Source organism: Vidua macroura, chromosome 17, assembly GCF_024509145.1.
Source record: "Vidua macroura isolate BioBank_ID:100142 chromosome 17, ASM2450914v1, whole genome shotgun sequence".
NCBI classification, from domain to species: domain Eukaryota; kingdom Metazoa; phylum Chordata; class Aves; order Passeriformes; family Viduidae; genus Vidua; species Vidua macroura.
Window position 1 is genome coordinate 3,749,325 of NC_071587.1, and position 25,217 is coordinate 3,774,541.

At 41.4% G+C, this 25,217-nt stretch overlaps 1 protein-coding gene across 1 annotated transcript in view; it reads left to right on the forward strand.

Moving 5' to 3' along the window:
* The window catches only part of PTPRT (protein tyrosine phosphatase receptor type T), a 435,197-nt gene that overhangs the window by 112,146 nt on the left and 297,834 nt on the right, over positions 1-25,217 (forward strand). The window contains exon 2 of the mRNA XM_053992839.1: positions 3,535-3,660. Within this exon, the coding sequence (XP_053848814.1) occupies positions 3,535-3,660 (126 nt within the window). The remainder of the gene's footprint in view (positions 1-3,534; positions 3,661-25,217) is intronic.

A 25,217-nucleotide genomic window follows, 5' to 3' on the forward strand; every position in this document is an offset into this window, starting at 1 on the left:
AGGGTGGGCAGGCCCTGGCACAGGGTGCCCAGAGCAGCTGTGGCTGCCCCTGGATCCCTGGCAGTGCCCAAGGCCAGGCTGGACAGGGCTTGGAGCAGCCTGGGACAGTGGAAGGTGTCCCTGCCAATGGCAGGGGGGGTACTGGATGAGCTTTCAGATCCCTTCCAACCCAAACCATTCTGTGACTCTGTGACTGTTAAAGTAACCCCAAAATCAGTGATGTTCTGCTATATTGTCCTACTTTCCTGTCACTTTCTGATGTTTCTTTCCTATTCAATGATACAATATGCACTGCAACGGGGTGAAGAGAGGAGTTGTTGACTTTTTGGCTCACAAGTCACTGTGGCTCTGGCTCCCAGCTGAGTCTTTATTTAATTTTCAATTCTGCTCTCAGTGGACACAGCAGAGCAAGAAGCTGGTGGGCACTGACCCCCTCTTGGCCCCCAGGATTCACACAGGCAATCTGCTCATCTGAGCCCTTAAAATCAACTCCAGCTTTTTTCTCCTTGTCCTCATTTTCTGCAAATTCACCTCCACACTCCAATTCTGCTGCCTCTAGTAAATTAATCCTTCTGGCTTATTGCCCTGTCACTCTGTGTTTGGAGGTTTCTCCACTAACCTTTTCTTTCTCTGAAATGTAGGTGTCTTGCTGCTGCTTTTAAGGTTTTCCATGGTCTCTCCTTTCCTTTCCTATTCAGCTGTACTACAAGGTTAGCTTTGACTTTCAGGCAAGGCACTTTAAAGCTTCCTCATGTGTTTTCTTGTATCAGCAGATGCTCCCAATTAATTTCCACAAGTTCTCACTGTGTCCCTTTTTCAGCTCCTCACACTCCATCTTCCTCAGCGAGGATAAAACCACCTGTTTAGCTGATTATGCCAGGTTATTGACAATTACATTCCCACTTCAATGAGCACTGCTGCCCCATATTTTGCTACTTATTGCTTGTTTAGCTTCTGGGACTTTGTAGCAGCTCCCGTGCAATTTTCTCTGTGTACAGAAGACCTTGCACAACAGTTGGGCTGGAGCAGAGGACGTGTTTACAATTCCTCCAAAGGAATAGCTCCCAGACAGCCCCATCCCTGTGTGCTGAGCAGGGGGTGGGGATGGTTTGTGTCTGAATTAAAGGGAATCCAGCAAAATGACAATGCTCCATGGAGGCTGAGAGCACAGGATTGGATTTTGCTTCTCACTCTGCTCGCTGGGATAAAGATGACTTTCACTGCTCACTCCTACACAGTCCAGGCTGCCTGGATCTTCCCTTAGAAATATTTAATGAGCCTGTTCAATATTGTAATTTTGAACTTTTCACCTAAATTAATTAAAAAAAAAATATAGGGAAATGGTATAGGTGTAATCCTGCTTGTTTTGACAGCTGGGAAGGCTTCACAAATGTGATAAATTAAAGGCAAGGGTTATTTAAATATTATAAAATCATGACAACTCAGAAATATTTGCAGAATCTACTGAAACGGGCAAGGTTTCAAGGGTCATAAAATCTATTAACAGATCTATTTATAATGAAAATATGTAATATATACAATTTTTAATTTTTAGGGCAAGATTTAAACTTTTTTTCTGATCTCTTTAAACTTATTTTCAGCAACAGAGTATCTTGGGATGTCATGTACTCTAACCAACAAATCTTCCTAGAAATGTTTGGTGAAGTTTTGTAGAACCATTTAAAAAACCAATTGCAGTTGGAGTACACAGAGAATCATTTAACAGAGTAAGGGATTGAGAGATATTAATGACATGAAATATATTTGTAATTGAGTTCCATAGGAGCTGAGACGAAGTTTGGGTTTTCCAGAGGGATGGGTAATATGGGTGAAAATTAAAGAAGGCTTTAATGTCTTCAGTGTGGGGAAACCCTTTATTGCAGAGGAACCACAGGTCAGTGATGAACCAGGTGTTTATTCTGGGAGGGCAGCTGTGGGAAGGAAGGAGGAATCAGGAATGTCTCTGTCCATACAGCTCTGGTTGGTGTCAGTGATGCTTTGTGAAGGCTGACCTAGAACAGAGACTGGGCAGAGCTAGAGAATAAAGCAGGGATTTATTAAAAGGCTTCAATGGATCCACCTTGGGCAGCACCAGAGCCCAGCCAGGGCTGCACCCAAGCTGAACCAAAATGGTCCCAAAATGCACGAGCGCTCCCGGGGGCTCTCACTGGGATCAGCTCTGCTCCATTTGCACCTTGCAGTTCATTGTCCCATTCCAGCTTTAGCCCATGCACTCCCATCCTGCTTGTTTTTCTCTCTCCAGCCCACGCTGTTTGTGCTCCTGGGCCTGAGCTTTGGATCATTTGTCCTTGGTCCCCAGCTGGAGAAGGAATTGTTTTGTCTCCCTGCTCTGTGCAGAGAGCTCACCATCCCCTCATATGAATCTCAGACACTAAAGCAGCATAGAATCTGAAAAATATAAAAGCTAAAACCTGAGGCATCATCAGGAGCCATTGGTGCTTGGCTGGCAGAGCAAGGGAGCGTTGCCCTGAGCGCTGTGCAGCCCTGGTGTGTTACATGTGCCCAGTTTCTTTGGAGTACTGGGATCTGCAGAGAACAGTGATCCTTTCTTCCCTAAGAGGAAACCAAATCTTTATAGACACAACTTGGGCATGATCCAAGTCTAAACTGAGTTACCCAGCCCCTGATCCAGTGGATCCAGTAGTGAAATACTTTGGTAGGATGGGTTGGGTGGAGGTGAAGAGTCCCTGAGATCATAAGGGACACCAGTGTGGATCTCCTAGGGAATAAACAATCTCTGTTCCTCTGTGTGGAATACAAAATTTCATTCCACAGTTCCTGGATTTCCCTTGATTCACAGGTGTTCAGGCAGCTGCCAATGTATTTATGAGTGTTAACTTCTTCCAAGTATTTCAGGAATTGCAGTAAAGATCTTTCAGTCAGCAGCCTGGGAGGTGTGAATGCCAGTTGACATCTGCTGCTTCTCATTCTCTTGTTCAGAAACTACAGGGCCATGCTCAAAAGTATTGATTTGAACGACCTTGAGGAAGCTCTGTGTGTTCATGGACTACACAGAAATTTGTGTTGTTACGTTTAGGGGATGGTTAAAGCCAGGTTAAATATAATCAAAATTTAAAAGTAAAAAGAAGTGAGGCCTTGCTGTAGGAACAGTGCTGCTGTACTTGTTGGTCATTTGCATTCTTCCTTCCTTTTCCTGATTTTTAAAAAAATATCTTTCTTGGAGGTTCATGCAAATATTCCTGCATGGGGGTATCCTGTAGAAGTGTAGAACTGTCCTTGAAAATAACAGCTTGAAACAAAGGGGACTGATCTTAGAAACAGTAGTGTGGAGGGAAGAAAGCAAAGGCTTCCAGTGGATATAAAACATGGAAAGTACAAAGATATTTTTTGGACATCACCTTTGGAGCTGCATGAAAAATAATGTTTAGGAAATGCGTTTTATTTATTTTTATTTCCTTTGTAAGCTTGGGTACAAAACATCTAAGTAAAAGGCCTACCACAAAGAAAGAGAGAAAATTAACCCAGAAATGTTTTCATTTTTCTTGGTTTTAGGTGGTTGTTCATTTGATGAGCACTACAGTAATTGTGGTTATAGCGTCGCCTTGGGAACCAATGGATTTACCTGGGAGCAGATCAATACCTGGGAAAAGCCAACAATGGATCCTGCTGTCCCAACGGGTGAGTGAGGAGCCTCATCAACAATGATGAGATGCAATTCTTGGAGAGAATCAGATGTTATTGCTGTGTGGCTGTGTACTGGCTCTGGGTACACACAAGAGTGGAGCAGGATTTCATTCAGCGATAAAATTTAATTTTAATTTTGTGTTAATTTTGTGTTCAAAATATTCTGGCAACAGAATTCATAGATGTGAGGTGGCTTTTTGCAACGTTTGCTACTGGATATCCTTACAGAATTGTTTTACATTTCTTATTCTTATTTTGTTTCTCATTTAGCAGAGAGGAAATGTTTTGGATATAAAACTCTAAGGTTCAGCCAGCTTTTGGCATGTTTCTGGATGAGAGAGTTATCTGGAGGTTACCAGGTTCATACTGGACAGGCCAGAAGAAGTAAAGTCTTAAAATGTGAGGAAATACTGTATATTCCAGTTGCCATTTAGCACTCAACTGATGGTTTTAAATTCCAATTTTGAGAAAGACAAGAAAGTTCCTAAAGAATTAGTTGTGGTAGCTAATGCTTGATTAGGCTGGGACTTGGGACAGGAGAATTTTCATGTGCAAAAAAAAAAACCATTTCCAGCAGTGAGAGTTACCAGAGTTTCTAACTTACTAATATGTACTGAGTATGGTGTAGACTTCCATGTGTTAGTTGGAATATTCTTAGCAGAGCTCACGGTGGTGATAATTTCCTGGTTTTGTTTTCCATTGGAAGTTACCATTATGCTTTATATGGTAATGAATTCTCTAGCCTTAAATTGCTGTGGAATGCTTTGTTTACATTGAAAAAGAACTTGATTTAAGAAAACACTTTAAAGTTTACTAAAAATCCTACTTTGTCCATGTTGGTTGCCACCTAAAATAGCAATGCAAGTCTCTTTCAGGCACACAGTGGCAAAAAGACTTCATTCAGCTAGTAAAGACTGTGATTTCACTCCTAAAAAAAGAAATATTTGTTCTGGTTAGTGCATTGCACTGTGACAGCATGAGCTACGTGGAAGAACAGAATATAATGTTGTTCATGACATATTCTTATGCCTGTAATTATTGGGCTAAGAGACTTGTAATTGCTGGCTGCCTGGAAGGACACGGTGTGGAGCTGAGACAGCAATAGCTCCCTGCCACAGCCACTGACAGACAGCCCAGACCCCACTCCTGGGTGCTTGTCAGTAAAAAAACAGCTCAGGAGACACCAGCCTGGCTGGGCTTCCTCCAGCACTGAAAGCTATTTGAGTTTTGTGGGTTTTAAATCATTTTATTATTGGAAATTGCTCAGAATAGGAGCCTTCAAAATGTGTCACACTTTGGTTTGGCTGTAGCATCCCCAAAGGAGTTAACTGTGGAAGTTGCAGATTTTTAGTCCTGTCTGTAAGAGTGTATTTCATGATTCTGGATGTTGTTGTGTTTTAAATGATGGTAATTTTATCTGTGAGGCTCTTCAGATTTTGGTTCATTGTTGTGTCCTAATTTTGTGTCCTTGGCAAAGACCAAGCAAAACTTTGAGTTAACTGATCCCAGAGGGAAGAAGTAGGAATTTACACAGTTTTGATGCAATTGAGAATCTGGAGCAAATGGGAAGGTTTAGATGGCTTGCACTGGATGAGTTCAATGCTTTGTTAAATCCAAATGCTAAAGGAAACCCTTCCTGGCCTCCTTATGGAGGTGTTTTGTCATCTGCAATACCCTGGAACCATGGAGGGGTCAGCAGAAATCACAGAACTGGAAAAGACCTCCGAGGTTATTGACTCCAACGATTATCCCATCCCCAAACCATGCTCCCACATCTCTGTGTTTTATGTGCCACATCTCCTCATTTTATGAATTCTTCCAGGGATGGTCACTCCTCCACTTCCCTGGGCAGCTGTTCAGTGCTTGACAGCCTTTTCAACAATGAAATTTTTCCTAATATCCAATCTAAACAACAAAAGACAAGCAACAGCCTGGAATGACATGATTAAAAAAACCCGAAAGCAACAAACCTACCCAAAAAACCCCAACCCCAAACAAACCACTCCATAGACACAAAAAAAAAAACCCCATGCCAACCCCAGAACATCACAGTGTAGTTTCTCCAAATACTTGTGGTTTCCCCCTTTCTTTGATATCTGGTATAATGAAAAAAATATCTAGAGATACTCCAGCAGCTGCAAATTTACAAAAACAAAAAATGCAGAAAATGTTATTGAAGTTAAGAGGCAAAGGTAAAGCAGCCATCAAGTGGGAATGTGCTGATATAGAAATACTTTGTAAGAAGGTTTGAAGGAGCATGAGAGGAAATGAGTCAGTTCCTGATGTGACTGATTGATGTCACAGGACTGTTCACAGAAAACAAAGGGCAAAATCAGTAGGTGGAAAATCATGGACCACAGCAAATGGGTAGAGAAGGGCCTGGTGTAACAAACCCTATGTTTTCAAGAGCTGTCCAAGTCGTGCTAACCTTGGAGTAAATTGTAGTGTTCAATCAGACCCTCTGAAGCTGGTGAGATTTTTGGAGCTATTATTGAGAATCTGTTGCTGGCTAGAATTGTGATGTTTGTGTTGGTTACTCTTTGAAAAGCTGTTTGGTGGGAATAAAAGTTGTTTATTTAATATTCATGTAGAGGCAAAGCCAGGTGGATAAACTGAAGAACAGCATGTTCCACTCCTACAAGCAGGGACATCTTTAAAGCTGGAGTCCTAGAACATGTGATGATTGACTTTCCATTCCATTGAATTTCTCCACAGCAACTGAGAGAAGCAGGGTGTAAATCCACTGAGCTGCAGGGTGTAAGAGGTGGTAACAAAGAGGTGTTCATGGAATAAGCACCCAGAGGCACAACAGAACACAGAGAGTGGTGGCAGGAGTGCCAGCAGGGCTCTGGGATGCAGTAATGCAGATTTTTATGTTGGGACCGTATTTTAAACACTGCCTTACATTTATAGCTGGAAATAGGTTAAAATTCTACATTGTGGAAGTGGTAAAAACAAAAAGTGAGCAGGAATTAGGTTGGTTCAGTGACACTGAGTCAGCCTGCAGTGCTGGAAGCGTGGCCAACCCCCCAGCTGCTCAGCCCTTTCCTCTGGAAAACGTTTTGGCTTTCCTAAGTACCAGCAGATCCCTTTGAATTCAACCAAGCCACAGAACTGTGTCCTCCTGAATACTAATGATGCTGTCTAGCACTTTTTAAAGTCCTTTTCACTGCTAGATCTCAGACTGCTCTTCAAAGGAGGTCAGTACCATGAATGAGAGCCTGAGTCCCCAGAGCTGTGTAATTCGCTGCTGACACACTGCTGCAAAGGTCTCTGCCCAGGGACGTCGTTGTGGTCTTTATTTTTTTTAATTAAAATGTCAAAAAGAAAAAAAAAAAAGCCAATTAAACTGCTCCATTAGCAATGTAGAAGTTTGTAGGCAATTTGTTTTACTCCGTTGCCAGCAAATAAAATGTTTCCCATGAATTCTGTGATTAATTCCTTAGGGCTGGAAACAGTGTTAATTGGGGGATTAAGAACCAGATGTTTGTTGTTCTGAATAAATGTTTCAAAAACGTGGAACACATGAATGGTAGGTATCCAACCCCCAGATTTCAGTGGGACTCTGGTTCCACCTCCTTGCACAATAGCAGGAGTGATTATAACAAAATATTCTCTAACAGATGGGTGTTTACTTAAGCCTGAATACCCTCAGTGATGAGTATTCTGCAGCTTTTGGGCTGTTTGTTCCACTGTTTGAATTGTAGAGGTTCTCAAACCTTCATTTTCCTTTCTGTGGCTTCAACTCATTATATTTTTTTTCCATTTTTGAATCGGGAGAATAATCAGTTGTTCCTCTCTTATAACCTCTCCTATATAATAACATGCAGTTAAATCTTTATTCTGCAGGACCAAATGTGACCCAGTCCTTTTAACTTTTGTTAATCATCTTGTTTTCTTCCCTGTGCCTTCAGTCATTATTTTCTCATCTTTTTGGGAATATTTGTTTGAAGTTCTGCTACCAAGCAAGGATTCAGCACTCTGCAGGCAGTGCTGGAAGGCACAAGACCAACCCAAGCCAGTCTGGGACCATGTGAGAGCAGGACTTGAGCTCTTTTGTGGCTCTCTTTTGAGGCACATGCTTGGTTAACACAACAACAAAACACAACAAAGAAACCAGGCAAAAGTACTGCTCTTACTCTCCATGTTACCACTTTGCAGCATTCCAAGGAGCTGGGACCTGGCTGCTCTGGCAGCAGTTGCAAGAATAATATTAATAATGAAAGTATTTAACATTTAAAGTTCAAAGTATTTTACTATCATTTGCTAATTAACTCCAACGGAGACTTAACCAGGGCTGACTAGACTGAAGTAATTACTTTAATAGTATTAAATATGATTCTATCTGAATGCAAAGGCATCGTGTCTTGTGTATTTGTGCAGCTGCATTCTTTGCTGTTAGATTTTAATCCCACGTTTACTTTATGAAGTTTTCCTGTTCCAGCTTAGCAGATAAACAATCGGCACACAGAGGCTGAATTTCTGGCCCCATCTGCCTGACTGCTCACTTCCTTTCATCTCTGTAGCACTTAGAGCAAGTGCTACTTTGCTTTCACAGAAATAAACAAGTATTCTTCCAAAAGAAATGGAGTACATGTGTGTATAAACATAGATCTGCATCTCTGCATGATCCATACCACTGCTGTTTCTTGCTCCACTGTTTTCCAGCTGGGCATTGTCTAAGAAACAGAAGTGTAGGTATGAAGAATATATGGATTAGCAAAATGTTTGGAATAAATGATAATATTGAGAATGACATCACTTGTAGGTTACCTGGCAAGTTCAAATGGCCTCACTTTGCATCCTTATTCCACAAAACATCTTCTGCAAAGAGCAACAGGACCTGTTATTGTTGAAGGGTAATTTTGTGATAGAAATTGGTGCATTTTTATCTCACATGGAGTCATTTAGGTTGGAAAAGCTCTCTAAGATCATCAAATGCAACCATTACCCCAGCACTGCCAAGGCCACCACTAAAGCATGGTCCCAAGTGTTCCATGACGTATTTTTGAATGTTTCCAGGGATGATGATTCTACTGCTGCCCTGTTCCAATATCTGACCACCCTTTTGGTGAAGAAATTTTTTCTGAGAACTAATCTAAACCTCCACCTAAGTGGTGGGTGTTTTGAGATGATATTCTCAGGCCCAAATGGGTTCTGAGTATGGCCTTAGGGAGCCTGCACCCTGTGTCCCAGTGAAGTGAGCCCAGCTCAGAGCTGTTCAGGGTGTGCAGTGCATCACCTCCCCTGGATGTGATGGATCCTCCACCACGGCACCACTTACTGAGCAATCACAGCAGAATCTCTGTCTTTCCTCTAGCAGCAGAGATAAGGTTTGGGGGACTCTTCCCACACCTAAATGAGCGTGTTCCTTTGTTCCAGGAACTGGAGGAGTCTCGGAGCTTCTCACTGGAAGAACAGAAGGGTCGTCATCATTAGTGTTGCTCTGTGAAATACTCATTTAGCAGGCAAGCATCGAGATGTATCCAGGAATTCCAGATGGCCAAATTCCACTTGGGCTTCACTGAGTGAAGTTTTATGGGAGTCTAATAGGCCAAATGCTTTCCTGTGTCACCTTTGTCTTTTTGTGAGTGGCACCACGGAGTTACAGCAGGAATGGATAATTATCAAACAGCTTTCCTTCTGGAAGCTGATAACCCACACTGGGTGGGCAGGATGCTTTAGTTCTGCTCAGGAGAGGAGAGATGTGAAGCTACTGCTGACCTCTAGAAAGGCCAGAGACCCTCTGAGCATAGGTCAGGCATTTGTCTCTTCTCCCTGCAGGCCAGAATGGTGCCAGCAGGAGTTAGACTCAATATTTGTAAATTTGAAAGGCGAGGCAGTAAAATTAACATTTCCACGTGTCTGAGTGTATTAATTCTTGCTTACAAGAAAATACAAAAAGAAACTTGTTAAAGGAATAAATTAAAATTCATCTGTGTATATGATGAATCATGATTCAGTTTTGTCTGAGAGGGAGAAAAAATTGGCTCAGCTGCCTGTATATTTTTTTCCACCAAAAATATTTTATGCAGGGGAAATTACTAAGAATGAGTCAAATATGTTTCTCCCTACTCCCCTACTCTTTCACTTCCATACAAGTAAATAGATTAGTCTGTAGCTTGTTAATGAACTCCAAGTAATTTCTCAGCTGTTAAGGTCTAAAGAGAAAGGGATCTCTGGAAAGTTTCCCCAATGTGTTTTTATTTTGCTATTTACTCTGCAGCCTCCTGAAAAAAATCTGTGTTTTGGGATTCTTTCTTGTAGTTGTAAATAATTCTTCCCCATTTCCAGCATTCCATCCCTGCTTGATGCTACCCTGAGTTTTTTTGGGATTGGTTGCAGGTGTTGGGTTTATTTTAGTGGATGTGCATGCCAACGTTGAGGATTCCAGGAAAGTGCACACTTTTGACCTATTCATGAATGCAGCTTTGGGAGGAAAGCAATGAGAGGGAGTTTTTCCTGTCCTTCCAGCCTTCAGTTGCTCTGTTTTACTCTCTCCAGGCCCTAAGCCATCTCTATAACTCTTTCTGTGATGGCTGCTCTCTGCCCAGCACCAGGATTTAGGTGTCTCTTGGAGGAATGTGCTGTCACCCACACATTTTTACTATCTTGTGTTAGGTCTGGGTTGTCAGTAACTAAATCCAACCTGTGTAAATGTAGAAAATCTTGCTTATTCAGCAATGAAGACCATGACTATGAGCTGATTTCATACAGGTAGCAATTTAAATCCATGAGTTTTAAGAGTGATTCTTGCCAAATAATTGCTCTGTCTCGTGTTCCTGTGTTCTAACACCCAGTAAAACCTTTCCTTTGGGATGGGGTGTGCTGATTTTGTATGAAATAGAAACAGTGGGAGACTGTTTGACCTAAGTCTGTGGGGAAATTGCAGAACCTATAAATTAAGTATATCACACTTAGCTAACTAAGTACTTGCTTTTAATGATGTAAAAAGTAGATATAATTAAGAACATTTACCTCTCTAGAAGACTTCTGCTGAGAGGAAGTTACATCCCACTTTTAAATTCTGTGTCATTCCCATTGTAAAGGTGTGAGAGAATTTCTCCTCATGTGCTGTTGTCAGATGTCAGCAGAACCATCCTTCCACTTAGAGGGAGGTGGAGTTTTGGTACTGAAATCAAGCTCAGCAAAGATGTGCAGCCTTCAGTGAGCTCACAGGGTATAAAGAAATGATATCAAAGACCAGAATGGCTTCTAGGAAGTGTTTTAATAACCCTGAAGGGATGGCTGTCTGTTGGGAGCACACATAGTTCTGCACCTTGATGTGTTAAATGGTACATTTGAACTGTTGTCACTCTCTTTCTGACCCTTTCCTGCGAGAGCTTCCCCAAACAGAGCTGTTTGTGAGTGTCAGGACCTTCCCATTATCACCATTAGTGGGCTCATGGCACTTCTACAGCACTGCCACAGCATCACTCAGCATCACCCTGGGAGGAAGGACAAGCAAGCTGCTGGTGAACTCATTTCTCCTGCATGGCTTCAGCACAGAAACATTAATTTTTCTCAGCACCTGTTGGCTCTAGCAGGAACTGATGCCTCTCAGCACCTGAGCACACAGCCTGTGTTTTTTATAATGTGTTCTTTTGAGCTCTGCTAGGACATGCTGTCCAGATGCCAACGTGTTAAAACTGGTTTTCGTTAGAGGGCTAAGTTAGGGAATTTTATAACCACACCAGTGGAAAAATATTTCTCATGAACAGCTTCAAACTCTTCAGGAGATGGGAAACAGAAGAAATGGGTTTCTTCCACATAGATGAAATTTAATATAAATTCTATTGAAATAAATGTGACTGCAGGAGTAAACAAGGTGCATAGGTAGAATGAGGGATGGGGAAGGTCTTTCTGACAAAAATTAAATACTAAAATCAATAGATGTGAAGTTAGTGGATATTAAGGAAGAGGCAAAGCAGTGTGTATATAGGAGCAGAAGTTTTAGGAGGAAGAGATAAATTCTAGTGCTTTTGAAGGAACTGAATATTAGGGAATATTGCAGGTCTAGTGAGGGCTGAGATTTGTAACAACATTTGAAGAGTGAATTTTTGAATAGACAGAATTCTGGTTTTATTTTTTTTTTTCCTTCTCTAAAACTGTGAACCTGCTTTGCACTGGGTATTTTTCCTTTTATCTGCAAGGTTTGTGAACAGCCTAGAGATGGACAGGTCTAACAGGAAAGAAGTTCCAAAAGAAGAGTGACCTGGGAACCTGCATGGGGCAGGTTCAGACAGACCAAAATTTGAAAGAGGGAAGGAGAAGGCCATGAATGAACAGACAAATACTGACAGATAAGGATTTACAAAAGGAAATGTTGGGGAAATCAGAGGCAAAATTACTCTTCAGCATGATCCAAGAAAGCAACTGAGGCATTAAATAGGGATTCAAGGCAGAGGGTGAGCAAAATGCAGGAAAGTAGGAAGTATCACTGAGGCTGTTGCTCAGCCCCTTATGAGCCTTGGTAGCTCTGAGTGAATGCTCTGCTTTTTGGAGTTGTTTAACATAGAGTCAGTGGAATTCTCCTGAAATCCCTTAAATTCAGTGGGAGCTGGGTGTAATCTCTTAGAGGGACTCTGTGCTGCAGTGAATTGTCTGGCTAATGCACTTTTTTTTCCCCCATTTGTCTCTTGCCCACTGAACTCTCTTCTTTCATCTTTCTTATTTTTTTCTGTAGTTTTTTACTTCTGTCACCTGCCATCACACCACTTAACAGACTCCCAGCACCTGAGTACAGAGCTGTGGAAGAACATCCAAGGTTGCAGTGTTAAGAATTATTTAACTCATGCAGTTTCTTTACCACAAGCCCTATTCAGTGTATAGTGAACTAACTGTAAGTCTTTCTGCCAGCTTCAAAATAAACAGGATGGAGACTCATAATGAGCAGATTTTCAGATGCTTTACTATTTAATTAGAAGAATACAGATTGTTTGATGGAATGATAATAACAACCTCTGATCACTGGTTCCAGTGAGAACTGTTCTATTGAGAACTTGTGGGGGAAAGTTCATTTTTCATGCTTAGAAAATATTAGCATTTGCTATTGCCAGTATCAGATATTTAGGGTGTGTAATTTGGCACATGAAAAATGCTGGCTTTTAAATCCCTTTTCCAAAAGTCATTTATATATGTACAAAAGCAAGTTGATAGCAACAATATTAATATATCCTCATGGAAAAAAAATAATGTAAGCTTCTCCTACACAGGCAATCCAACCTCCTCTGTGTCATTCACCTCCTTTAGAAGGGACTGGAAACTGTTGTGCTTGTATTCCTTTGAGATGTAAAGTTGTTACATTACAAATTATCGCTTGTTTTCAGTATTGACTAGATAAATAAATGCAATTATGTTTATCAATGTTGAAAATTAAGCAACAGAAAGCAATTGTGTGTGTTTGAGGATCTTTTCAAATGAAAAGCTGTATTCACTGAATTCTCATCGGCTCTTTTTCTCCCTGACATGTTTCATGATGTGAGTTCTCAATTGAATGAACAGCTGCAGTAAAAATGGCACCAGCCAAGTCACAGGGAATTCACAGGAAATTGAGATGTTTCAGGCTTCAACACAAGCCATTTGGGCCCTCATTTACCTTGAGAAATGCTTGGCTTTTCCTTAGTAAAATGTCTATAAACAGAGAAAGGTGTCAAGCCCTTTGGATAAACCTCTTATGGGTAGAACAAAGACACTTTGCTGGTTGGATTTGTCTTCCTAAGGGTGGAAAAAGCTTTTCCTTCTGGTCTTCTACTTTGGATTTACTTACAGTGCATGCATGAGGGAGTAATATGAAAGAAATGTCAGTGTTGATCAGAAGGATGCAGTAAGGGAAGCAGAATAAGAAACTCTCATCACAACTCAGGTGTCTAAGAACCCCCTTGATTCATCTCATTCTTCTAAAACAAGATCATCCTTCACGCTGAAGATCTGATCCCATCCCTTAGATCTTTAGGAATGCCATCTATTGTCTTGTAGGGATGGTGGCAGAGTCAGGATGTTCTGTCCCAGCTTCCCACCCAGCCCTGGCACACACAGCAGATGTGGCAGCACGAGGAAAGCACCAGCTTGGAGGCAGCAAGTGGCTCACTGTCCTTAGAGCCATGAAACAGCAGAGCTGTTTCTGATTAATCTTAAATGCTTTAGAACAAATGTTTTATGTTGTCAAAGTTTATGCAGCGCTTCCATTTTTAAATTTACTTCTGTCCCACTCTAACAGCCAAGTTAGTAAAGCTTTAAGAAGCATGATGAATATTGTCATGGGATAACAGTTCCTGATGCCTCCTCACGAGTCAGTCTGCCCCATAAACTTCATAGAAACATAAACCCTTCAAAATCCTCCTTTCCCTCCATCCCTCTTGTTTTCTACATATGTGAGACTCTTTTTTGCATTTCTTTTTTTCCTGCAATACCATCTTCATCTTATAATCTCCTCTAGTTATGATAGTGAAGATCAAGCTGTGAAGAAATTTGGCAATAAACCCCAAATCACCTTCTCCACCAACTCCAGCCTAACAGGAGATAATCAAAGTATTAAAAAACAAACAAACAGACTATAAGCTAAATTAACTTCTTGCTAAATTTGTTGCAGTCTAGGGTGACTGAGTGAAGATGTGCCATGGATATTGCTGTGCTTTCTCATGGCCAGTTTTACTACTCCATCTGTCCACGGCAGAAGAATCTCTTTGCCCATTTCAGTTTTATAGGTTCGAGTTGTTTAGCAGTACAGTTATGGGAATATTCAAAGGAGGAATCATAACCAGAGAGAAGTGGTTTAGCTTAGTTCTCATTAGCTGTTCATCTAGAACAGATTGCCTAGGATGGACTTCTGGAGTGTGTCTGATTGCTGCAGCATGGTGACTTAATGGGGAGAAGTTTTTACCAGCTTGTTTAAGTGTGTGCCAACTGACCTCACAGCTTGGTGTGCAGTGAATGAGCTCTGGAAACTATGGTTTCAGTCTAGGATCTCATTTGTATGCCCCCCCTTGAACTTAACTTGCTGTTGTGTATTCGTTTGGTTTGAATTTGGCATCTGGCATTGCTGATCTGAGCTAAACCTCCACCATAAACATTTGTTGTTCTTCAGTCCAGCTTTCTAGTCCAAAAAATCCTGGTCCCTACATTTTTCCTTCTGTTTCCTTATGCTCTAAGCCTTTCTTCTGATGTAACATTCAAGTTCCTAATCCTGCTTTTTCTAGAAACTAGGTTTTACTCCTTTTCTCAGAAGTGTTTTTATACAGCAACAAACCAAGAAGCTTTCAAGCCTCACTGCTGCAGCTCTTATTAAACCATCAAGGCCAGGCTAGACAGGGCTTGGAGCAAGCTGGTCTGGTGGAAGATGTCCCTGTCCATGGCAGGGGGTGGAAAAAGATGAGCTTTAAGTCCCTTCCAACCCAAACCATTCTGTGATTCTGTGACTTCTGCATGTCTTGATTCCCAAGAATTTGTGGCCATTACCTTTCCTCCTTTGCTCCCTTCTTTGGCTTCCTCCCTCAGGATTTGCCATTCCCAGTCTCAAGCCCAGGGAGAGACAGATCTGCAAAACTCTCTCCTTCAGCTCACCAGGAAAACAGCACAAACCCACTCCTGCAGCTGAGCTGAACTGGTACAGAGGCATTTCTCAGCCTTGTAGCCTTTAAGTGAGAAACAGGATTTCAAAAGCTAATTTGCTTGTTTTCGTAGCACGATCTTAATTCTACAAGGGAGAGAAGATGATCTAATCTAATTTAATTTTGCTCTTTGAGGAGAAGGGAGATCACTTGGCCAGCTGCTGCTCTGAGCAAACATGGAGCGTGCAGGCTACAAGATAAGCTTTGAACTTTATCAAGTCTCTTGGCAGTATATGCTAATGTGTGCTGTTGGGAGAATTCTGAAACTTTTGCCTCTGATTGTATTAATTAGTTTGCTGCTCTAAATGAGCCGTATCTCACTGTAAAATAAGGAGCTGTTACACATCAGGCTTTCCCTGTCCCTGATGCTTTAGTGTTTGGGCAGAGTGGACCATGATTTCAAAATCAGGCCAAGCCCATGTCCTCACAGTACTGCTGCTGTTTTGATTTCTTTTTGAAACTTTAGGCATAATCTATTCAAGCTGTTCATTTATTACTAGAGGAAAAAGCATGGTCTCCAATCCTGTGTTTGAAGAGGAAGAGTTTTCCTCCCCAAACATTTTAACTTTTCAAACCCAAGGTAAGGAAGCATCACAGAGCTTCTGTGGTCATGCTGTCTAGACAGTGACAAACTCCTTCAAAAAACAAATCCACTGTGATTTAGGGCCACAAGATTCTTAAAGTCAGTGCTGTCTCTGAAGTGGATTTGTTGCATTCTTAAACCTATAGTTTCTAGATGAGGTAAATTTACCAACATGTTTAGATATGTTTTCATGTCCATCACTTTTACAACAGCCTGATACCTTCCACCAGCTGGCAGTGCCCCAGACCCTCCCAACCTTCCACTGACAGAGGATTGCCACCTCTGCCTCCATCCCTGCTCTGCATTCCCAGCATGAGATCTGGCTTCCTCTGAAATCCACAGGGTTGTATCACAAGCTGCAGAGTGGTGGCAGGTGTGTGTTTTAGACATGTACAATAATAGAAAAGTCATACATGCTTTGGAAAAAAATGGAGTTTTGTTATCATTATCATCTTAGCTCTTGCTGATCAAGGTAATTAGCAGTGCCCTGACTCTGATCCTCTTCCATGCAGTATTGCCCCAGGCTGTTTGACAGAACCATCCCTGTTTTCAGGAAAATAAAACTAACCAGGGGTTCAGTTTCAGGGTTTCTGTGCTGTGTTTCTTGGTGGTGCAGCACAAGTCCATGACTGTTCCAAGAGAAGCCAGGGTTCCAGTGCCTGGGAGACTTCACTGCAGCCTGGATAACCTGGGCTGAGAACCAATACCCTGTGAGGGGACACAGAGTGACACAGAGCCCCAGAACTGCTCACCCAGCCTGGGAGGTTCTGACTCTCTGAAGCTGGTGACTCCAGCCTGTCTCATTCCCTGCATTCCAGAGGTTCTCCTGCCAGCATGCTCATTTTTACAGAGTTGCAGTCTGTTAGGACAAAAAGCTTACATTTCTCTTCATTATATCATCTTAAAGACGACATAATTGCCTCATGCATGTGGTTTGAATGAAATAACTGACTTTTTCATCACTTTTTGTGAGGAAGCACAGGTCCAGCCTACAGCTTCACAGCTAGGCTGGCCTGTTGCTACACCTGATACACCAAATGCCTGCAGGTTCCACCTGTGCTTAGACCCCTCAGCCATCTCTGTAAGCAAAGAGATCTAAACATTTGGCTGAAATCTCACTTTTGACTCAAAGAGAAGTGTGAACTGTTCAGAAATTTCATTTGGATCCAGGCACTGCTCTGTGAGAGCCTTTCCAACACAGGTAACACACTGGGGATTATTTTGGCTTTCTTGTTCTATCAGCTATCTCTTTAGATTTCTTTTTCCATTTGTCTGAGAAAGACTTAAGAAGTAGATGAATCACCAACATCCTTCTTGTGAAATAGAGAGTTCATACCTTCCATATTAAAGATAAAACTTCATCTCGAGTCCTTCATAAAGACTTCACTCAGTCTCCATATTCTTGTGGAAAAAGAGAAGGTACTGACATTTCTATCAGAAATTAACTATTTGCTCACATTGCAGTAAGCCCAATGATTTTCCCTTACTACTTTTAGTTACAGGAATGTGACCAACAGTAGGGTTTTTTTAGGCAGCCTAAAGCTCTCTGTCTGTCTTTATATTTCTTTTTTTTAGCTCATGAGATAGCAGACTTAATACTCCCACCTGCTTTTCCTGAATACTTTTTCATTATTCCCAGAGCAAAGGCAATAAGCATTATCTCACTCAATGATAGTTATACTTAAAGCTTTCTTAAACTGAGGTGAGATAAAAAACATGAGCAGCATAAACTGGGGTTGTGAATGTACAGTGCAGCAACCTGGACAGAACTCTGTGGCAAATTGTGGCAAATTCTCTACAAGCACAAATATTATTCTGTGTATTTGATGTGTGTATTCATATAACTCTACTTGAACTTAAAGAAAGTGATAAAACCCATCAAACTTGGATGGGGCTTGGATGGGGCTTGGATGGGGCTTGGAGAACCTGGGATAGTGGAAGGTGTCCCTGCCCATGGCAGGGAATGGAACAAGATGAATTTTATGGTCTCTTCCAACCCAAACCTTTCTGTGATTCTATAAAGAATAAAGTACATTCCATATTCAATTTAATAGGGGGTTTGGGGTAGTAACTGCAGCATTTTCATTCTGTTTGTACATATTTATTCCTGGAGACTGGCTGACTGTGCAGGTGTCTCCTTGTTAGAGTGGAGGGATGGAGCTCTTCCTCTCTGTCCCTCTCTCTGCCAGGTGCTTGGAGCAAGGCTGTCCACCTCTGTCCAGGTGTGTTTCTGCAGTGGGATGGGCCTGTCAAATGCGTGCCCAATTTGCTATTAAATGGGTTTTTTTTCATTATCTCGTCCTCCAGCCTGTGATCCAAACACCAACCTGCATTTTGCCCTTGTTTATTTACATGCCTGTAACTAATAATGCTTTCACAAACCAATTATGCTTTCACAAACTGATTATGCTTTTACAAGTACATGCATAATCATTTATTGTCTCTAATTGAAAGTTTGCTGCAAAGACTCCATTATCCAGGCCAGTGGAACAATTTCTGATGGGTTTTTCATGCTTAGCTGGAATTGTTGAGGCAGTCCAACAGTGCTGTGCTGCCCTCTGCTACCCCAGCATCCGGTGAAATCAGGAAATCCCTGCACACAAATAATAACTTCTGCAATCCTTTCATGTCAACAGAGCTACAGCTGTGCTAAGAGAGGGCAAGTGCTCAGGTGCATAGGTGAAAGCTGAAGGTTTGGATAGCATCTTTACTAATTAGTTCAGGCATGTAAGATAATTCTGCTAATTTTTGATTAGTTAAAAGTAAGTGGAGGATGGTGCAGAAGGGAAGGAAATTATTTCAGCTTCAGTTAACACACAGTTAAAACTACCTTTTCCAGCCTTTCCACTGCAGACTTACTTGAGAATATTAGCAGTTCAAAGTACTTAGCTCTAAAAATCTCATAATGAACATTAGAATTTTTTTTTATTTCAGAACACCAGTCTAACTGCAGCAGCAGTTCAATCAACCTTGCAGTAGTGCAATCTTATTGAATTTCTGCCAGGAATGTAAATGAGAAACCATTCCTCTTTAAAAGCTTCAGCTAATATAATTAATTGCATTCATTTTCAAGGTGATGTCTTGCTTGTTTGGGCAAATGAGCAGTAGGGGATAAAAAAATGGAAATTGCATCAGTGATTACAAAAGAGATAGTGATTTACTAATTGCCTTTCACCTTTTCCTGACAGTTGGTATCTCTTACCAATCTGCCTCCAGTCACTGGAAACTGTTGTACGGTGAGAGATTAGGATAAATACACTGTGAGAAACTCTTTAGTGGTGAATTTGTTTTTCCTTCATAGGGAACTACATTTCTCTCCTGTGCTTTGTAGCCAGTGCAGCCATTTACCCTGTGACCCTCGTGCTTTAGGTTAAAATGTGTTCCAGCAGAGACAATTGTACTTGGGAACAATCCTCCTTTGCAGGGTGCTCTGGACCCCGTTGGTAGCTGTGTCTCATGTTTTCAGCTCCAGAAACATAAAATGAAGAATGATTTACATCAGTTCACTAAGATGCCACAGGATGCTGCAGGTGCTGCCCACTTCCTCATATTGCTGCCTTGTCAAAGCTCAGTCTCCCACAAATGAAATGCCCAAAATCAGATTTCACAGCCTGGTGTGGGTGGTGGATATCAAGCAGGGCAGCCCCTCACCTACTGGGATCTCTCCTGGTCCCTTGATTTCTTTGCTGCTGTGGAGTTCCAGTGTGCAGTGACCTGTGCTGGGGCAATGTACGAGCTGCTCACAGGTGTGAAGAAGCAGATGTTTTTCTTGAAATCCATGATAATAGAGTGATGTGCATTTAAGGAAACATTGCTCTTTTATGAATATAAATACAGCTGGAACTCCCCTGCCCCAGTTCAAGGCTGGGAAACTGGCTTAGGTTTTAACAGAAAAAAATTAAAGAGGAAAAGCTTCAGAGTCAGAGAACCCTGAGAACAGACATGATAGCACATTCAGGAAACTTATTTTAAAAGCTATTTAAGCTTTGATGCAAAATACATTTATACTCCTGACAGTTTCACTTCTTACTCTTCCATTTAAATGTCAGGTATTTCATATCTACAGGAAACTGGCAGTGCTATGGCTCAGTACTATCAGGGAAGCACCTGCACAAGAAAAGAGCACCCGAGTTTCATTTGAATGTCACCTGTGAGGAAAGGCAGGAACCACCAACACAGGCCTTGCCAGTGCCCTGGGGTTCAAAGGCTCTGTGATTCCCAGTTCTAGACATCAGGATGAGAGGGGACACTCCCAGCAATTTCTTTATTTCTGGGCAAAGGAAAACAGACCAAAGGGAAGCCATGGGATGCTCCAGCAAATCCTCTGTTGCTGAAGAAGAACTGGAGAAACCTTGAGTAGAGGTCCAGAGCTGTCAGGTGTGCCCAAATACATTTGTCTCTTAACAGAAATAGTGCTTCTGTGACAAACTGTGACCAACTATTTAAAAATAGTTTTAACTCTCTTCTTCTGCTCTTAATTTGCAGTAGCAATTTAGACAGATTAAAAAGTATCAATTAGAATTTAGGAAGATTTTTCCAATCTCTTTTGCTATTACTTATTTGTTTTGCTAAAAGCAGGATTAGAGCTCATTCCAGCCCAGAGGTTGGACAATGTAAGGCTTGGGAGTTGCAGATAAATGGGATTTTGTGTGTTAGGTGGCTGCAGCTGTGCCATGTGCTGAATCAGGGCAGTGGTTCCTGCAGCCTCCCTTGCCTGCACTCTGGTCCATCCCTGCTGGCAGCCTGCAGATAACTCATTAAATCAATCTGTGCAATGGGGTCTGTTTGACTGCGTTTAATTTTGCATTGAATGTAGATGGAATCAGGGAAGTGCCTTCTCACACAATGTCTGGGCTGTGCTGGCCTTCCCTGGGGCATTTCCAAGGTTCACTTGCCCATAGAAAAGGTGCCAACTTTGGCCCCAGTGAATTGGCAGATCCAAATCCATCAGCCTGTGGATCCAGTGAGACAGAGCCCCTGCTGATGCCAGCAGATTCCCATTCCAGGGCTTTAACAAACCACAACTGGAGCCTCCAGAAACTATCAGCAAATAAACAGAAACTATCAGAAGCTGAATAAACACTGAAGAGTTGGACAGCATCGTGAAAAAGATCACAAACAATGTTTGCTGCTTCACTGAGCCTTAAGTAATTCCCTTGTAGCCAGTTCTACTTGGAAATGCATAAATAAATACTTTGTACTGAAAGAATGGTTGCTTCTCTAGGAAAAACAAGCTGACAGTTGGTTTTGGGTTTTATTCCTAAAATACTTTTGTTCTGGGCAAAATCAATGCAAAAGAGCAGACAAACCTAGAAGTAACAAAAGTAACAAGGTGCTAAAGGCCTGCCTCTCCCATGGCTGTAAATATAATATCATTCTATGACATTTCCTGGTGGTTTTGCAGTTATCCTGGAGTACTTTGTAAGCTGGTTCTGGTGTAAATTTGCTTTGTTTACTCCTGGTTCATCTGTTCTTCTTCCTGAGGGTAAAGTGGGGCAGGAAGGAGTGCAATGGAGTTCTGCTGCCTGTGGAGGATCCCTGTCCCTGCAGTTACAGGTTGTGCATTGCCCACGTAGCCTTAAACGGTGGCAGAAACCTTACAATACTTAAGACACTCATTAAAGTCGGAATTCAGCATTTGCTCCTTTCCACCCCAGCAGTTGCTGCTGGCATTCAAAGCCCCTGGGCCCAGTTGAGTTAACTGTGGTGGCTATCACCCAGTCGTTCTTCTTTCCTGCCTAAATGAGATGTCTCCCCTGAAAATAACACAAGTCTGGGATGCAGGTGGCACAGCTTTCAAATGTTAAACCAGACAGCAATTATCCTGAGTTACTCACTCATTTGCAATACCCCCAAGTTTTGGATTAGATTTTTCTTTTAAGCAGTTGTGGTTGCTGTTTGATATTTAAAGACTTGTTTGCTTTTAACTAGTTGCTAAAGTCATGGACTATTCTCATAGATGGGAAAGGCAGTGGGCTGCTCCTAGGCCAGCCCTGTGGCACAGGGGCACAGGAGGAACCAGGCTGGTTCCCACCTCTGGAATGGTGCAACAGGAGATCTCACCTGTTCCCACACAGAAAATCAACACCATTTCCATTTAACTACATTTGCCATACATCACATTTCTTTTGTTTTGGAGGTTTTTTTTTTTAAGTCTTTAAAGCTATAACTTAGAATATAAACCAAGGCATGAAACTCTCCAAAAACTGATTTAACTTCAAGTTACTTAGCCTGAAAATGATTTGTGGGGCCACTTTGCTCTGGAAATGCCCATCAGAAAGCTTTGGTCCCTCTCCATCCTCCAGACAGGAGACACAGTTCTCCAAGTGGATGTGAAGATGCAGAACAGCTTCATTTTCATTTTATAGGATTTCAAAACAAAATAACTTTGGATCAATTAGAAGAGCAATGTGGATCTTTAAAATGTGAATATTGATTTCTGAAATTTAAAAATCAGGTGATATTGTATAATTTCTCTGCAACAAAGGAAATCATCTCATCTGGAAAGGGGAATCATTCTGCCTTTTGTAGTTACTCTTTGATCAGTGTGTAGTGTGGGCTGCAAAGTGGAAAAGAAGTGGTCAGGATTATTTCATTTCAGTACCTTCAGGAAGATTTTTCCCAGTCTGTAAAACACATGGATACTTCTGCGTACCTTCTGATTTGTAAAGTCAGTTTATGGTTCATGTCCTGGCACCCTTAAGAATCCAGCTGGAAATAAAAAGCGGATTATTTCTCGTGTAGAAGTGATAAAAGAATAATGAGTGTAATCTGAAGTAGGAGAAGGAATTGCATCATCCTCCGGAATGAAGGTTGATGTTTGTATATATTAAATAAACTAAGGAGAAAGATTATCAAAGGAATCTATCAAAGATCTGAAATCTGTGTTTGAGCTGGCCGTAAGTACATATTTTATCCCTTTACAAGGTAGTAAATTGTCAAAATAAAAACTCCTAGAACTGGCTTGTGGAATTTCTTTCAGGAATGAGTGGGAAGTCTGTAGCAAGATGTTGAAGATAATTTCAAACTTTAGGTTTTGTATAAAGGTTATTTATAATCAAAGGAATAAAAAGAAATAATAGAATTTGCTCTAGCCCAGGGGTTAAGACAACCTTTGGTTTGGGAGTTGTAGAAAAACGTAAGGCAATGAAGCTGTAAAAGCTAAAAAGAAGGGGAATATAAATAATCATACTGTTAAAAGAGAAAAACAAAGCAGCAATAGAAAAAAGGGTTATAAAGGCTAGGGCTGACACCTTTAATGCATAGCTCAGCAGCTTTAAATGCCCAATAAAAAGCAAACAAATTCTGGACTGAATGAGCAGAGTGAGGGAAAATTGCAGCTGCTGGGGTGGGTGGAGCTCCCCTCTTATGAAAGGGCTGTTCCAAAAGAGATCAGGGCACAGCCAAGGCCAGACTGGGATGATCTGGGGTCCTGAGGATGTAAAAGTACCGTGGGACATTTGAAAAACTGGAGTTTAATAGCCTTTGGTAAAATAGAGGTGGGAAAAGGATTAATGGGGGCTCATTGGTTGATAAAGGTGTTTATTGTGCTGGGAATAAAATGGGAAATGCTCCAGGAATGTCTGAGCTGGTGGGACTGTAAGGCCAAGGCATTGAGAACTGCTGTGAGAAAGGGATATATGCATTTGATCATGATTCCTTGCAATAAAGAGAAATACACCAGAGGCTTTCAGGGAGAAGGGTGGGATAAATGCTCTAAGGGCTTTGAAAACACTGGCTAAGCCGTGACTCGGTGTGAGGAGGAAAAGGGAAGCAGCTCTCCACCAGATTTTATTGCAAGAGTGTTTTATGCATCCAGACTCTCAGCATGCTGTTGGAATAGTGCTGGAGAGTGGAGATTATTGAGTTCATGTGGCTACTGGGATCTGTGCTGAAAATCCAGGCTGAAGAGTGAAAGAAGAGGGGAGAGACACTGAAAATTGGGCATTGCTGTGATTTAGCTGTTAAAATGGACCTTCCCCAAAGTGTGTGTCAATTCCAGAGGTGTAACATTCTGACATGAATTTATTTTAGTATATGTGGCATCACCTATTGTACTACTGTGGTTTTCTAGTCTCTTTTATCTCTTGGATTGACTGCTTTAATTATACATTAATCATACATTTAGACTGCAGTCATAGTCAAAACAATGTGTTTATACATTCTGTGTTTTCTAAATGTGACACTTGGCCAGGCTCTGTGTTTTTCCAGTGGACGAGTATTTCTCATGGATTTTTTCTGCTAGTTTTAAAAGACATTCTGTTTATTAGTTTGTCTAGATGTTTATTGTTTATATGTCAATTTTTCAACACTTCACTTGTACTGATGATGTTTTTCTGGCTGTGAAGAGGTTGCTTTGTCCTGAAGGAATGATTGTTGTTTGTCTTGGTGGATAAGAGTTAAGTATCTTCATAAACAGTAAATACAACAAAGCCATAAATATTGATTCTTGTATTAAAGAAACATTTATTTTTTTACTCTGTTTTTAAACTAGTTCTTGCAGGCAAAAAGGAAACATTTAAGTATTATTTTTGTTCATAAAACTGTAAACTTTCCCAGAAGGTGGACTTCAGGTTCCTGGGTTGATTTTGACATCTCTACACAAGAATGCAATTACTGCAAAGTGAAACTGTGTGGTAATATTTGAAAGCAGAGAAAAACCAGCCCTGTCTATGACTCTGTTCTTTGGATGCTGGTAATGGGAATCCTTTTCCATCTCTTTGTCCTGCCTCATCCATGTCTGACTGGATATTTTTGTAATTCCCATGAAATGTCTCCAGTGGCAAGCAACCAGAGGCAACATTTCTCCTAGGAAGTTGATTTCACTTTGAGAAAACACTGTCCACTATCCAACACTTTTGTTTATTGGATTAGTTGGATCTCTTTGGAAGACTGTTCTACGGTAGGAAAAGAAATAAATTTCCCATATCAGGTGATTTTTCTCTTAGTGATATTTACAAATGTGCGGGATGGCTGCTGTTCCCTGGAGCTGTGGTGTTAAAAGAGAGTAGAAGAGCCTCAGTTTGGAGAAGTCTCTTTGTCTTGCAGTGTGTTTCCACCTGGCCTCCAAAGTGTGTTGTGAGGAGTAACCTGCAGCCTGGTCCCTTGCAGATCTTGTTACTGTGGGCTGTTTCCTCTTCCAATAAGGAATCCCCTTAGGAAAGGTGAAGATGGTCATCCAGAAACTCTTGGTCGTCAGTAAAGGGCTGGCTTGGGTGGGTTTTGGTGAAATCCAGGATAATATGTGAGCCTTTGAGATATTTTTTATGGAAGAGATGGGCTGTTCACTGTCTAAGGACAACCCTAGCAAAACTTTGCCATGTCTCTCTGGCATCTCTCAGGGCAAGATCTTAAATCCC